This window comes from Heliconius melpomene, chromosome 7 (assembly GCF_056956725.1).
Source record: "Heliconius melpomene rosina isolate 202511_hmr_F chromosome 7, ASM5695672v1, whole genome shotgun sequence".
In the NCBI taxonomy this organism is placed as follows: domain Eukaryota; kingdom Metazoa; phylum Arthropoda; class Insecta; order Lepidoptera; family Nymphalidae; genus Heliconius; species Heliconius melpomene.
In genome coordinates this window covers 1948429-1965777 of record NC_140395.1, presented here as the reverse complement: position 1 = coordinate 1965777, position 17349 = coordinate 1948429, and the positions used below count along the sequence as shown (strand labels likewise).

Sequence of the window (17349 nt, the reverse complement as noted above, 5' to 3'; positions counted from 1 at the left end):
TTTAAGTTCTTTTATAGAGTGTAAATTAAAGAAATACAGACATACATACATTTCTTATTATTTTACAGATACAAGAATTAATCCGAGTGAGATTTGAACACCCAACCATCACGTTCAGCATTATATATACTTAATACTTGAATTACCTCACAGCCTAGAAGTCAAAAATATGAATATTTTATTTAAGTTTATTATTTCAATAATTTTAGGTGCTTTATGTATAATATTTAAATGTCAAAGGTTGACTACTTCACTATGCTTCGATCGATAACCATCATTTGATGGGAAATTTTAATCTATGGTTCAGAGATTAGAGTGCTGATAAACAGACATACATATATTATTCAAATAAGTTTACAATTCTATTTAAAACTAAAAACAATAATATTGAAATTTTACTTATATCATATTATATTTTAACTGTAATAAATAACTGAGTTGTCTGTGCGTTTTCAATTATAGAAGATGGTAGTTCAAATTTCAGTGTAAATCATCTTTTAACTATAGAAAATTTCAATTTTTCATGGCAGAGTAAACCTGGGAACCTAATGTTAAGACTTACATACTTTCCTCCTTCAATTTATAGTGAATTCTGGAGACTTTGTGTCTTAAATGGCGAAACATTTATTTACTGTATTTCTATTAACTTATTCAACCTATGTATATAATACACAAAACTCTTCCATTTCTGAGTGACTGGTACTAAGACGAAGCTACTGGATAACAAAGGAAAGTATTTTGACTTTAAAGTTGAAATTTCACATGCACGTAGGCTAGGGAGTATAGGGGAGCATTAAGGGAGGACTTTAGTTTTTTTTCGGGATCAGGAAAGAATTGATATGCCTAGTTTACATCTAGAAATAAACGTAAAGAAAGACGTCGAATATAATTATAATTTCCGTTCAATCAACTTTTACAACAATTAAGAAACAAGATTTAAAACATACAAAAATTAATTACAATTAAATTAAATCTCAATAAAAGCATACAATAATGAACAAAAGATAACAAAAAAAACTACAGTTACAACCGACAAGTACGGTGGAACATCAAAGTGAATGACATAATAGAGGGCTGGCTATATACTACCTATGTAGACTAGACTGGGGCATAGACTAGGAGAGATAACAGATACGCCAGAAATTACATTTCTTTTTATATATTTTTAAATGAATTATTGAAAATGGATATTTGATTTTGTTTTATAATAATGGATCTTTTAAGTAACTTGTTGATTTAATCGATTATAGTATTATAATCTTGCATATTATGGTGTAACGCTTCAGTTTTTGATTATGTTTTAATAATTGCTAAATTATTCAGTTAATTTCTGTTTTTACAATTATATTATATACAGAAGAGTTTCAAATTGAAAAAAATCGTATTAAAACTCCTTGATATCATCATTTTATTTCATCTATACATAATTAATTAAAAAAAGTGTAGAGTCGCCTCATAGTTAACACGTTCGCTCCTATACATACATACATACATACATTTAGCATGCTCTATTCTGAGGAGCGTACACATAGCGATGCAAGTAGTGTTTTAGTTCCAACACCTCAGTCGCCACGAGATCGATGGCAGGCATGCGCAGTGGGCAGCAACGCTTCCTACCCCCCGCCGGCTGGAGACCCCTGCGAATGCACTTCAGTGCATCCGAGGACGCGGCTAAAAAACAACATACAAAAAATAAAAAATTAAGTTCGCAGAACAAAAAAAATAACCGCGCCGATAACACTAAATACCATGTGCCTACTAAAATAAAAAAAGGGAGAAACTGGGAAATAAAAGAAACACAATCAATGTTCAAATAAACTATGAAGAGAAAAAAGCGAAACATCAATAAAAAGGGAGCCAGTATCAAACATTTTTACAAACCGATCGACAATATTTGAAAATTAATATATATAAAATAAAATAACATAAAAATAAAATAAATAATCACAAAATTTGTACACGTTTAAATAATCACATATAGTCAATATCACGTATAGCGACCCGCTCTTAACTTCCCGTAACCAAAACCTTAAAAACGAAAATTTTAGACTGATATTTAAAAAAATCCGAATGAAAGTAGTTGTTTAAAGAAGAATATTATAGCGTATTTACATTAGTTGAGCATTTGAGATGTTTATATATAGAAAGTATTTATAAAATAGTTATTAGTTAATTAATGATATATATATAATGATATAATGATACAAAGTTAATCCGGGGATCAGAGATAGCCTTAAGTTTTATACGACGGACGAACAATAAGATTGGTGTTTTCCAGAATGAATGAGAAATATTGTGTGTTTTTCTAAGTGTGATGTCAATATCTCCTGTGATCTGACGGGCCTGACGGGCCAATGATGTTGAACATGTTCGACATGTGGAACTCTGTGACTACCAAGCTGGAGGCTCAGAGCAACGCACAGCAAACCCAGCAGCCACACACCTCAGGTGGGAGCATTAAAGGTAATTCCTCTTATATACGGGTTCGTCACTCCCTGCCCCCGTAGACCCCCGTAGACTAGTGAATGTGACCGACCCAGTAGGATGCTGTGATGGACCAGAATGTATAATTTAGTAAAAGACCTGGCGTTAGTTGGCTTGGTAACTAATAGATATGAGAATCCGTGAAATTAAAAGCTTTCGTCCGCCAAGCCTATAGTTGCGTGAGCGATCTCACATAAAAATATCTTTTCTAGAAAGTCAAAAAACTTCCTTTCCGGTATATTAATACATACATAATTGTTTCTTTCGCAGTTGCGCAACAGAAAGCTGCCTAAGAAAGTAGCCAATTAAAATTCGGTAACATTTATAACCGACATTTCTCATTATGTAACGTTACAAACACTGTCTTATTAGATTTTATTACTTTTTAACAAATATTAAATGTTGCTGGATGTTTTTTTTTAAATTAATTAATTTTGGTTGTTTTAATTAATTTTAAACATATGTTTTTATTGGATTAAACCTCGTGGTTCAGAGACACGTGACTTAGTCCAAACGTAGAAACAAAGTCTATAACGTCAATGCCGATTTTGACAGTAAAAGCTGGTGTGATACGAGTATATTTAAATTTCCTTCGTTTTTTTTTAAAATGAATATGCTTAAAATTATTCAGGTAATTTGTATTCTCTAATTTTAAGGTTAGACCACTATCATTTTGAGGGTGGTATTCTTATATTAATATTGTTCCTTATAACATTTACGAGACAATCGTTCGCAAGGCCAAAGTGTGTTACTGTCAACGTGACGGTTTTGAGTACGATTCTCTGTCAGGAGAATGAATTACTTCCAAATCCTGGCTGCGGTTACAAGTCAAAACGCGTTGATGAGTTCCACCATTTTACTAGCAATATCCTGAAAATTGTACGGAAACTGAGGATCACAGTGTCCTAACACTAGGTTCCCTCTGCCTATGGGATAAATCGTGTAGCCTATAAAAATACAAGACATAATTTCTTGTAAAATCATTGCCAAATAAAAAAAACATAAAAACTCAATTAAAATATCACTAAACAGAGCCAACTGAACTACTACTTCATTGACATTTTAAGTACGTACTCTTTATTTCGAAAGTTTTGTTCGAACAATTTTGGATGTTTTGTTTTAAAAATGTTTTTTTTTTGTATTTTTATAGAGTCGCTCCTATCTTTTTTCCACCTTCCACTTTTTAAGTATTTAGAGACTTCGCATGGTAGAGGTTAAGCCTAAAGGCTTGAGCCTAAAGTACTATATTTAGTAAAAATACCTTAGAAATTTATCTATTATTTTCTAATTGAGATTCTCAAAAATACTCAAAACTTTATTTTATTAAATCATCTTAAAAAATTATAATTGTGTAATTTTACCAATTTACACGATTCAAATGGATTAAAAAGAAAAAAATATTCTTTCATAACTTTAGCTTCAGCCGTTCAGCTATTTAAAAAAAAACCCGAATTGACATTTAAATATCACAATTAAAATATGTGATAGCCATTCAGCATGAAAGCTGTACGGTTTCTTTTTTAAAAAACATGTTCCGTTGCGTAACGTAAGGTGTAGGTACAACCAGTTTATTATTAAGTATTTTGTTGTGCCAACTCTATTGTAGCTCAGTGGGCAGTGACTGATTGTATACGCAGTGGTTGCGGGTTCATCGAATGGAGAAATAAGTGTTTTTGTACTGAACTAGCTATGACATATCCTAAGTGACCTATATAACCGTAGCCTTCCTCGATTATTAAACACAAAAAAATATCTATTAGAATCAGTAAATCCTGAGTTTAATATAATATTTGTACAGATTCTCCTTATCTACACTATATTCGATAGATGACAATACAAAAAAGGCTTGCAATTTGTACCCATGGAATTAAAAAATTGAGTAATCTTTTACTAATCCCTGAATCTTGGCTTTTTTTTCACGCTTCACGCTGTATCCCGCATATAGTAAGCTAGGCATGTTGGTTATTGATAAGAAATATTATACTTAATTATTATAAGTTGATTTAGTTTTCTAATATCACATTGGTAAATAATAAATATACATCGTTAGCTTGGTAAATTAAAATTTGACTTACTACAATAATTTTCGACATAGAGAACGGAATGTTTTAACACTAAATCATTTAGCCACTGCATCCGGGAGCTGCGTGAAGTAAAACTTTTTATGCTGATTTACTAATATTGTGTTTATTAAAGTAATTACTAGTGACGTTCGATTGTAATATAACACTGCTTACTCAACGAAATGACAAATTTCGTTTTTAATCACTATTTGCTGATGTTATAAATGTGATTTATTTGCATAATATTCATTTTATGTACCTATGTAGTTTTTGAGTGTTTTATTGAAAATTTAGGTAAATTGCCATTTAATATATGAAACTTTGATCAAAATGACAACGAGATTCCGTTTTTATTACGTCTAGCGTCTCTAAGTAGACTTAGTGGTAAATCACTATTTCTTTTCTTATATTACTTAATATTACAACTTACAAAATACTTACAATCTTCTGTAAGAGATACGGATTTTTCGCATTGCGTCAAATTTTCATCTCAATCAATACATTTCAACTACATCAATAAAAAACAACTTTGTTCTGCTCCACTCATTATATGTATATATTTCTTTACAAACAAGGAAAATTCTATTGAAATTCTAAAACTTGCTTAAATTATACATTTATTATGACTCCCACTTTACCTGTTACTTGCCGCTGTAACGTTGATGTTACAACATAACAGTAAATATGACGCATATTTGTTTTTAAACAAAAATATAAAGTAAAATTATTTCTTTGAAAAGAAAGGTGTTCATAAAAAGAAATACTTGTACGGAATATTTATTTTATATATATTTTTAAGCACGCTGTATCCCGCACATAGCAAGATAGGCAGATGGAACCCGGGAAACTAATTTTAATACCTAGATATATAATATATAGATTCAAAATCCACGAATCTAAATATTTAATCTTTAGCATTTTGATATTAAAAAAGTAAATCCAGATTAAGTATAATATTTCTCATCAATGGCCAACATTCAGGGATTAATGAAAGATGACGTTTCCATTTTTTAATTCCATGGCCATAAATTGCAATCATACTGATTTGTGGCAAGCTTTTTTTTTTGTATTGTCATCTCCCGCATACATCCAGGGTAGGTAAAGAGAATCTAATATAAAAAAAACTTTAAATAAATATATATTTTTTTACTTTTTTAGCTTCGTATCTCGTAGATTGGTATCTAGGTAGGCATAGGGAACCCGGGGACCTTATGTCAAGACACTTCGGTCCCCACTTTCCTCTGAATTCTCAGGGCACTATTATATTAATATAGGATGATAATATTTTTATGCCAATTAGGAATATAACGGTTTATGCCGCTTAGGTAGCTTGAGAAACTTGTGTTCACTGCGTTCTACGCTTTCTATCCAAATTACGGACGTTGCGTGTTGACTAGCGAAACTCAACGCCGTACTTTGTCTTAATGGACAGAAATAATTCACAATGAGATTTAGCGTAGACTTTTTCTTATTATTAAAAACAACAAAGGCTGGTACGCTAAGGTAAACTGTTAGTATAATATGCATACTTACATTATGTATGTAGGTTAAAGGAAATTTCAAACATTAAACAAAAATATATTTAATTTTTAAAGAAAAAAAGAAATAAATAATTATATAAATCATTCAATGAGACATTGGTATTGACATACGTAATTATTTACAATTTGTTTTTCCTTTTATTTTCCTTTGTTCTTTCTTTTCGTGAAATATTTTTTTTTTGATACAATTCTGATCAAAATAATTTAATTTATATAAATCTTATTTTAATTATAGGTTAAAAATAACTTTACACAGAAAAACTAGTGTTAAAACACTTAAAACTAACACTATTCTAAAAAAAAATCTGTATCTGTGTTTCGAATATACAACTCTACCGTGCATATATGTTAAATGAATGATTAATTAATAATTTCCTAAATAACAAAATGAAATAAAGAAAATCTAGACACTAAATCTAGCCTAGCTCAATTCGTAGGTCTAAAATCAAAACCTAGTTATACACATGCACTAAAAGTGGCAGGATCGTTTAAACATGTGACAGGCAAACGTTAGTTTAGTACTAGCGAGAAAAAGTTGCCTGGCCAAGACCCATATAGCTGGCGTATGCGTGCGGCCCGTCTTGATACTTGCTTGTGTGTTTGCTTCATTTGATAGATAAATATCTACATTTTTATTGATTTTTTTTTGATATTTTATTAATTGTGAGGTATTATGAAAATTGTATTTAAATAACAATAATGTATTGTGTTGTTTTGTTCGTGTTATAACTAATTGTGAAATGAAGGACGATATAATTTTGTGGTTTTTAAATTATTATAATTGTTATCATCAATAGAAATAGGCTTCTCCAAAAACACGCTGGGCTCGAATTTATACATTTATTACATTTATATATAATATTAATTTTAAAGTTATACTTGTGATGTATATTTCAAACATAATAGCTGTATATCGTCAATGACTACTTAATAATTCTCATTTTTTCTTCAAAATCGCTATAGTTATAAATATCCCATAATTTTCATATATCCAAGTATCTTTTAACCGCATCCCACTACACATAGTTACGTATGCGCATGCGTGTAACATGCGCTCAGGTATACTGATATGATAATACTTTGTACTGTGTACAGTATATAGTAGCTTGTGTACGCATTTGTCATTACTTAGGTTACAATCTAATGATTTACTTAGTTTATTTTGATCAATAATATAATATAGGTATCTAATTTTATATACAAATTTGTAATAGGCTTAAACGATTTTTAATAAAAAGGAATACAGAGAGATTTTAGTGTCCGAATAGTTGGTTTTTCACTTTCCTCTAAATTTTGAAACAAAAAAGAAAAACCACTAAGTGAGCAACTTTATCTAAAAAAGGTTTTTAATTAAAGTAAAAAAACTATACAGGCGTTGTGATTAAATGCACTGTAAATTTATTAATTAATTTTAAAATTCCAAAAATAATAATTGTCCTCAAATGCCTCAACCAAGCATCGAAATCATTTCATATTAGACGGTTCAGTACAACAAATATATAAAATTCAAGGTTATACATACTTGGTTTAAGGGTTCACATGGACCAAATATAGTTGGGGCAAGTGAATAGGTTCAATCAGAAACACAGTATATTTCAATAGGCGTGACTTTGAATGGATGTATAACATATATGTATCTATAAAGAGAATATGAAAAACTATTTTGGAGCTATTATAATATATAATACTTGATTAAAATCGATTTTTTATTATTTATATTGTTATTTATTTTTGTTCTAATGCAACTTTTTCCTTGTAAGTATTTGCTAATAGAAACTATTGGCCTGTGTTAATGAAACTATTTTTTCTTTGAAATACCCACCTATGTGGGGTGAATGACTAATCTAATAACCAATTTAAATAACTTGCACATGGTAATAGTCATGTTTTTTTTTTAATGTGCTTTATAAATAAAGTATCAAATCGTGTAAGTTTTGCAACAAAATTTTACCATGTCACTTAACTGAAAAAAAAACTTTTTTCAAAATTCTATAGCAACTAAATTTGTAAAAAGACAAATCGCGGCTTCGAATCTCGCTTAACACGCGATATGTCTTGCGGGAAAGGAAGTATCTTAAGACTACTTACTACTTCTCTTGGCCTACGTAGGCTAAAAATACGGGAAAGTGCGTGAAGCTCTTTCCAAATTAGTACTTTCAAAAATTAAATAAAATTAATCTAGTTCACTCACAAATATAACTAACATCACAATAACGTAACAGTAACTCGTACGAGTACTAATTGTAATAGTAAGCGCAGCACTTACACATACGAACAGGGCTGCCATCATTTGAAATACTCAAATCGGGACAAAGGAAAAAAATGTTTTAATTAATTTTCCTGAACATAAAAGTAATTATGTACCGTGGAACAGTGATACAAGCGTATGACTGTATACGTGGTGGTTGTCGGTTCTATTCTCAGGCTAAATAGTTTAATTTTCTTCTTAATTTTCTTCTCTCGAATAGAAATCAAAATCGTCGTTATAATACAATCAATAAAAAATCGGTAAAATCATTAAATTCGGGACTCTCCTAGCAAAATTGGAGAAGTTGGTAGCACTGTGTACAAGTATCTAATACTTGTATGTATGCTCACGCGCATTCACATGCGTGGTGGTGACGTCACGCCTCATTTAATAGTCAAATGCATTGGGACAGGCCTCAAAACGTATTGAAATGTTCTAGAAGCTATATTAGACATAGATTTCTTAATAATATTATATATTCAGAGGGTTAAAATAAGTAATGGTTCTAGGTTCAAATTTCATTTAGGGATATAAAAGGAATTAGTGAATTAATAAGCTTTACGCTTATTCCAGGTTGGGTAAATGGAATCTAGTGTTAGAACTTATGAGAAGGAGGAAATAAAAAAAAAGCTGGGAATATAAGAAATAAATCGTATTTCTTTATTTATTTTTAAATATTTAATTTATTTAGGGAATAAAAGTAATATTAATTCGAAGGTCATGAAATCGAGACGGTATTATTTTAATTTTATATTTGATCGAGCTTTTAACAAAAAAATGTTATTCCAAAGATAAAATATTTTTTGCCCATATTTGAAATATTCTTCTTATGGGCACGGGTGTTGAGAAAGACTGCGTTTTGTGACTTTGTGTAATACCCATGATTCATATAATTGTAACTTGACAATATAACATACAGTGCGTCCAAAAAAAAAAATAATTTTTTTTTCATTAAATACAAGCACGTGGGTGTGGGGTGTTCGATTGTGGGAATTAATTATTTTCTTATTCTTGCTCTGGTAACAAGATAGCACGAGGTTGTGTTCCGCCCGTACCTCGAAAATTTTCCCAATTTTCAACGGAATATTTTAACAGGTACTTTGCTATATGCGGTGAGTGTGTTAGAAAAAGAAACATATTACAAGGTCTGAAGCACTACTCCCAAACATTTCAAGGCTAATAAAAAAAAGGAAAAGCACCTAAAAATATCTCTTATAGAAGGAAAACCCTCAAATAATAATCAATAGACAACTTTACTACTAATATAGACTTTCGCATTTCAATCTATGACCGCCAAGGACAAGCCTATTGACCCCGATTCGGTTATCACTGTGTTTATATAAAAAAAGAACTAAATAAAAAAAACAATCACCTTGTAGGGTCGTTGCAAAATTACCTGAAACTGTCGTAATAATTTGTTGTAGAGGCCGAATTTCACTTTTGTCAACTAATTGTGGGGTGTAGGGAAGTGTTTTCTACGTGATACAAGGCTTTATTTGATTTTTTAAGAGTTTTCTTTCCTATGACCAAATTTGTGTTTTTTTTTGTTTATTGAGTTCATGCTTTACTTAGCAAGGTAGAGAAAGAGTGTCGAATTTCTCCGACAGAATAAAGTTTTTTAATTTTAAGTAGTATATTTTTTTTGATACCGTCGTGGTTCAGAGGCACAATGGTGTGAGTGAAAGGCGAAGGTTGTGTATTCAATCTCTCTCGAGAAAAAGAATTACTATTTATTAATAAAACCCGGGGTTGAGTTACAACTACTAGGTTCCTTGCTGTATGCGGGATACTGTAGCTGATTTAATTTGATTAATTTTTTAAATAATAAAATTCTTTATTTAAAATAAGCTAGTTTGGTCTACTCTATTTTAGTGTCCAACTCCAGTTCAGTTCAGATCAATAGAGAAAATAGTAACGCCCTATTTCAAGGTCACTATCGATTTTCCTGCTATCCTTAGACGCACGTGCCTTTTAAATGCAGTTTATGTTTTATATGCTTGTATTTTTAAAAAATACAGATTTTTAATAAAAAAATATTTCTTTGTAGCTTTTTCCACATACATATAGATAAATGGTATGTTTAAAAACCGAGGAAGGGTTGTCGTAAGTTTAATAATCTTATACTATACAATAAAACCAGTTGAAATAAAAAAAAAAACAACATGCAATATGTAGAGTTCGGAAAAAGAACAGAGTATCTGAAATAAAGCGAGAAGCTAAAAAAACTTAATATATAATGAAAGTAATAATAATTAATGAATCATTTAACTAAACATATACAACCCGAAAAGCTGTAGAATAATAGGACTAGGCTTAATATAATATACCGTAATAAGTACTAGCTTTTACCTGCAGCTTCACTTGCGTTCCCTGATGAATATAACTAAGAGTTGTGTATGATACATGCCTTCCTTAACAAAGGGACTATCCCAAACAAAAATAGCATTTCAATTTGAACCTGTAATTCCTGAGATTAGCACGCTCAACCAAACATACGTTTTAGCTCTACAATACTAAGTAAGTATAAATAGTACGGGTTTATCACAAGAATAACACTTAACAAGTTAACACGTAATCGAGTGCGTAATGCAATCGTATCAGCGTGGCTGTCATATCTCCATGTGCACGGAGCAGATGGTGTTATGTCATCATATTATATGCAGTTTAATATAGAAAATTGTTATAGTATAACAATTTTCTTCTTCTTTTTGTATTTTTTTTTATTTGTAGTTATTAAAAAAATCGGTCAAGTGCGAATCGGAATCGCGCTTAAAGGTTGCTTTGAAAAAAGGGGAAAAAAATTATTTATTGTTGAAGCCCCTTTAAATAATTGACAGCAGTCTTAGTAAAAAAAACAAATTGATCAGACACTTTCCATTTTCAACTCTTCATTATTAAAGTATACCTTTAATTATAGGAAAATAAGTATTTTGTAGTGTATCAGTGTATGCATTGCCATCAGAAAACAGCTATAAAATATGCTCGCATGCATGCTATAAGCTATAAAATTTACTTGTAACCTCCTAAAAAGTTGCATTATCTAGGTCCTAGTTCCTTCATCAGATCAGCTCAATGATACCATATTATTGTACTAATGTATATATGTAGAGTCAATACAAATTGAATACTGATATACATTAAGAAATCAAAATATTAAATATTTTTTGCAATAAATAACCAACAGATTTTTTAGTAAAATTACTTAATTTTATCACATTTCTATATATTGTGAAATAAATTTAAATCTTATTACTATTTGTAAATAATTTATATCAATTGGTAATAGGTTCAATTTCCGTTTAGAACATTTATATTTCTTTAGTAGAGTGGCTATGATAAGGCATAACGAAAACAGATTGAGCTAACAGATAATATTTATTATTGTACAGATATTATTTATCTACAATATGAGAATTGCTGTACAAAACAAGTTAATGCTTATTTATTTTCATTAAAAAGAATATACAAATTTATTACTTCTTAATTAGGATTACATAACACGTCTAAAAACACAAATAAAATATCGATAAGTAATAAAACAGTAGCTAATACATAAACATATAAGTCCACATTCATATATATACAATATAATATATAATCTGTTAAACCAAATAAAACCGCGAAAATTTCGAAATTCGCGACAGGATCGCCGTCTCAATTAACACGAGCGCAAGCTAAAAATAACTCTTAGTAAAAGTGTTTAGAGTTGTTTTTAAATTGCACAGCAACACGGCGGCGAGCCAACTCAAAAGTGTGTCACAAGTTGAACAGCACCGCAAGGCCGATCTATCTACGAAGTACGGATGTGCGACCCTTGCTTTATTTAAATAGTTTGAATTGACACACCATGCCACGGGGGCCACACTGTTTGACAGTTGCTTTTTGACAGTTCTAGTGTCAAAGTGACTCCTGTCAAATTTGGGCGGTAAAATGTGTGAGTAAATTATATTTTAATACGTTTTTTAATTGAAATATAAATGTAATATTAGTCATATTCTTATTCTTATGCATAAAATAATATTATAGACTTAATTTTTTGTTATTTTTAATTCAATTTAGAAACAGTTATGTCACCTAATACAAAAATTAACGAGCGAGACGGTGATTAGTTTTGTGTTTACATATCTATCTCTGTATACAAACGTTCAATCATTAAATATTTAATATTTCAAATTAAAATTTGTTTTGTTATCTGTGACATTTTTTCGCAAAATTTAAATGAAATACAAGCTAAAATTTACGTAATTCCAAAATTTAAATAAATAAATATTGTCACTCGTGTATTAATTTTTCGACTTCGTTTTTCAATTAATTATTACATAAATTTGCAAATCGAGTTATTTATGTATAAAATTGTCATAATCGAATTGGAAAGTCGATATCGTAATATAAGTGAAACTGATCTAGTGCAAAATCTTTGTAATGTACGTGACTGCATTTTTATGATTGGTCTGTGGTTGTACTAACTTGTTATGTAGAAATTAAAAAAAAATATAATTAATTTAAAAAAATATACATATATGTCACATAGTTTTTAATATTTTGAATGGGAATGCTAAACTTTTTTTTAATTTCTAGTATCACGCATGAAATCTAGTGTTAAGGTAGAGTTCAGAATCATCGCCCCATTTTCTGGATTTCGACGGTCTTTTAGTACTAATACTGAACTTTATTAGTCAAAACAGGTATAGCTGTGTCCTTCACCGGAGCGAATTTTATATCGACGAATCTTCCTTTTTCGCAATCGTTCATTATGACTTCATCCAAGTGTTAATGTATTTGCTCGATTTAGAATTATTGCAAAACAAAGATTATTACAAAAATGCACAGATTAAAAAAAAATTTTTAATCTGCGCATAAATTGTAAAGTAAATTTAAAATTCGCTACTACTACTAAATAACTCTACAACCTTAAAATCTTATTTAAAAATAAAACTACAAATAAAAAATACATTTACAGTATAAATATTGGCTTTAACAATAACCATCTTCCAAAGTTCCTTCGAATGGGTGGATCGTAGCGAGTCATCGGATCGCGTGCACCATCGACCTTCGGTAACGGCCTATGCTAGAAGGTTAGCTATTACTTGGGCTTAGCCTAAACGGACTGTGAGAAAAGTGGATAAACAAACACTTATATTTAAAAGCTTATATAGGAAAATTAACTAAAGATTTTTTTTCCTAAGTGTATAATAACACGTTAAAAAATAAAAAAAAATAATGTTAAGATGCTAAAGCAGCGTTGTAAACCCAATGGGTGTAGGTTTGAATTCTTTACGGGGAAATAATTATATGTAAGCTATTTTCATTTCCTTGCTCTGCTAAGTATAGCGCGGCGTTAAGTACCGCCATTTATGTATGTTTTGAAATATTTATTTTTTGATTTTTTCGACAAGTTAAAGTTATTCTAGGACATCCTGACTCACTTAGCCGTAGCACTCCTTAACAAGTTTTGTGTAATGTATGACGGTTTTCATTTGTAGGGCAAAAAAATTAAACTTACGTATTATTTTTTACTAGCGGACCCGGACGCGGCTACGCCTGCTTGAAATATAAGAATATAATTTGTATAGAAATATAATTTCAATCTAGATGAAATGCTAAAAGTGACTATTATAGTTATTTTCATAAGGATGAATATCAAAATGACGCGGTAACGAACGCGGTCGCGTAGCGACGACCGTTGTTATTAACATGGCAGAATAAATTGCATGTCAAATTAGAAAGTATTTTAATTTATTAGTATATATGTGTAATGTAATATTATATAGCCTATAGCACTTCTGAAGAATGCAGCTTTCATACAAAATAAAAACAAAGTAAATCGATCCAGTAGATCCAGAGATCTTAGCGTTCAAACAAACAAACAAACAAACAAACAAACAAACAAACAAACAAACAAACAAACAAACAAACAAACAAACAAACAAACAAACAAACAAACAAACAAACAAACAAACAAACAAACAAACAAACAAACAAACAAACTCTTCCGCTTTATTATATTAGTATAGATAAAGGCGCAGCAAGGCAAAATTAAAAATAAATTAAAGTTTTACCACTACTATTCTTTATATATAGAAATACTTATAATTATTGAAATTTCAGTATGCTTGAATGTCGGGTGAAAACGGTTATGATTTTTTTTTATTAATGAATCCTATCACAAAGCCTCTGACGTCTCTGAACAAAAAAAAAGAGTGACTGACTCTCCTGGCTCTCTACTTGCCAATAAAAACGATGACAATTAAACAATCAAAAGAAGGGAAAAAAAATGTTTACTATTCATATATTTTAAATTCGCGTGTAACAAAGGCCTTGACGAATACTTAATAAGTGATGGTTGGAGGGATGAATGATTCTTTCAGCTTAAGATTTTAAATAAACGCATTATTTTAATATTTTTAAACTATATAGAAAAAACTAATTCATTATATGCAATCATCAGCGCGGTTTAGTTCCGCAGTAGAAGTTGTAGTGCCTCGTTTTTGGGGTTGAGAACGAACCACTAGGTGTTTGTTAAGCGGGAAAAAGTGTGAAGCTGAAACAAAAATTTTTTTCAAGGAATATTTTAGCTTTTTTTACTAATTGCTGCAATATGATGAGCATACGCTGCAGCTCGGAACAGTGTCTAGGACTTGCGACCAAAGTGTAGGTTTTAGAATCCCTTTGAGATATATGTATTGAAATATTTAATAATTGAAACTTAAAATAGAATAAAAAGCTTATTTGAAAATGTTTAAAAAAATTTCGACCATATTTGATAATGTATACATACGTCTTAATAAATGACATATTTTAATCATTTTCATATATTTTTTTATATATTTGTTAGAAGAAATAGCTAAAGTTCTTACTATATGAATAATATTTTGTATTTATATACTAAAAATAGTCAGTTACTTGTCTAATTGCTGAGATACAGGTGATTCGCAATAGGTAGGCCTTCACCGTATTTCGGTGGAGTCACGCGAGGCAAATGAGCAGGATATATATGCAAGATGCTGTTCTCATCATAATATAATGTTTGTATGAAAAATCAAGATTTTTATAATTTTTTATAGTATAATAGAAAAGGTTTTTAAAGATGAGTTAAGAAAGCTGTATGGTTGTATTTGTTTTAGGCATCACGCTGTTTCACGCATATAGCAGGATAGGTAGAGGAAACTTAGTGTTAAGACACTCCGCCATTTATCTTAGAAGTAAATCTTTACTAGATCTCTAGGAAATTAAAAATGGTATCCCTGGAGTAAGAATTAAACTTGCAACCGTCGTGGTTAGAGCTAGGCGCCGTGCACTGCGCCACGATGGCCTTAACATATAATTACAAATTATTTTTTATGATTGTTCTTGAAATCATTACATTGTATTGTTTATTGTAGAGACTTTTGTATCTAAATACTTATTGAAGTATACAGTTAATAATATCGTTATTCGAGTTTATATATAAGTTTAAATTAATGTTTCTAAGTACGATTCTTACTCGAGGGAAACATTATATTTTTTTTTATTTCGTTCTGGCAGACGGAGCACGGCGTTGAATTCCGCCGCTCAACAGATAATATCTCTAACATTTGGTGATGCGTGTAAAACGGAGTGCATTAACAATAGCTTCCCTCTAGCTAGACTTGTTATAAATGGGAATCGAACCCACAACCATCATTACAGTCAAAAGTTTAAAATTATATGAAAATCTTCAATTTTACTGCTAGAATACAAAGCTAGTTGGGTTTTCACACATCCGTAATTTCGTCATTGTAAGTATATTTTGTTTGGACTCGAAGCGAAGGTGATTCAAAACTTTCACTATTAGATAATGAACGGGTTGATAAGCGAGGGCGTTTCCTTTCGAGTTTATATTACCTCTAATTTATGATATATTCAAAAGTATAAGATGAATATGGGGAACAGAGTGTCTTAACACTGGGAACCTAGTGTTCTGGATCCAGCTTGAAGTTGAAAAATAAACTTTGATGTTTATATTCTTGTGCTAATCTGGAATATAGAAATCAATACTAATTTTCGCTTAAATCTAGCAAATAAAATTTAAAAACACGATAACATTAAAAATTATACATAAATGCAGCGTTGAGTTACGCGAAAATAAAATGCCAATGTCTTAAATCCAGGCAGGACCGCCAGTTCTCTCTGCCTACTCTGCTAGGATAAAGCGGGAAAAAATAGTTACGTTAACACTTGTAACAATAATATTTTACTTAATACAAATTTTCCTCACAAAAAATAATACAATTAAAAATTAACGCGCTCCTTATATAATTTACTAAAAAAGAAAGTTTTTAAAATTAATTACGTCGACTACGAATACAATAGTATTTTAAAAACATAATAAAAAACTGGTTTTAAAGGCACTCCTTAAGCAAACAAAATTAAGTATAATCTTGTTATAATATTTCATATTTCTTATCGGTATTAATATTAGTGTATCCGTGGTTGTAAATAGTCGTGGATTCGATTCCCACTTGAGGGAATGGTCATGGTGAAGGTAGGTACCTACAATTAAGCAACTTTTTTCAAATTTTTCTTTTAAATAAATAATAATAATAAAAAGAAAGCTTTACAAAAATATTTCTTTTGTTTCACGCTTTATCTCACACAACCAGCAGAGGGAATTCCTAAAAATATTTTTATAAACCTTTCTTTTTCCTTACTATTTATTTAAAAGGAAAATTTTCAATTGAGTATCTCAATACTTTGGTTTATTAATTATTAACAGTAAATTAACTAACTAAACTAACTAACTAAACTAACTAACTAAACTAACTAACTGTGTATTTATAATTATAAACTAACATTATTTCTATGTTTTTGTCAGTACCGGAAGTCAGCTACCTTGGCGGGGCAGGTGATGTTATACACATTACTATTTGTCAAATTAAACAAATTTACATATAATGTTGACAGCTGTCTACATTTTATATTGCATTTAGAACTATTTTCCTAGGGACTGACAAGAGATATATTAAATAAGCTTCTCTCTGTACACTTAGGGTTG

General features: G+C 30.2%; 1 protein-coding gene and 1 long non-coding RNA gene across 18 annotated transcripts in view; one reads left to right on the top strand and one right to left on the bottom strand.

Moving 5' to 3' along the window:
• Hr3 (nuclear hormone receptor 3 ROR-beta) overlaps positions 1-17349 on the top strand; it is a 111872-nt gene that overhangs the window by 32086 nt on the left and 62437 nt on the right. For 3 of the 17 annotated variants that reach the window (XM_085188941.1, XM_085188938.1, XM_085188954.1), the window contains exon 2: positions 2311-2463. The exons of 9 other annotated variants lie outside the window; for them this stretch is intronic. In XM_085188941.1, coding sequence (XP_085045067.1) covers positions 2355-2463 — 109 coding nt within the window. In that variant the 5' untranslated portion in view covers positions 2311-2354. Of the gene's footprint in view, positions 1-1676; positions 2464-17349 lie in introns of those variants that run through there. 5 more of the 17 variants (XM_085188944.1, XM_085188943.1, XM_085188940.1 and 2 more) reach the window with 4 other exon arrangements.
• LOC146537275 (uncharacterized) lies at positions 876-8323 on the bottom strand. The gene is made up of 2 exons (XR_014878168.1): positions 8177-8323; positions 876-1671 (listed from the first exon to the last, which is right to left on the bottom strand). It is a non-coding gene; the product is annotated as an uncharacterized LOC146537275 (long non-coding RNA).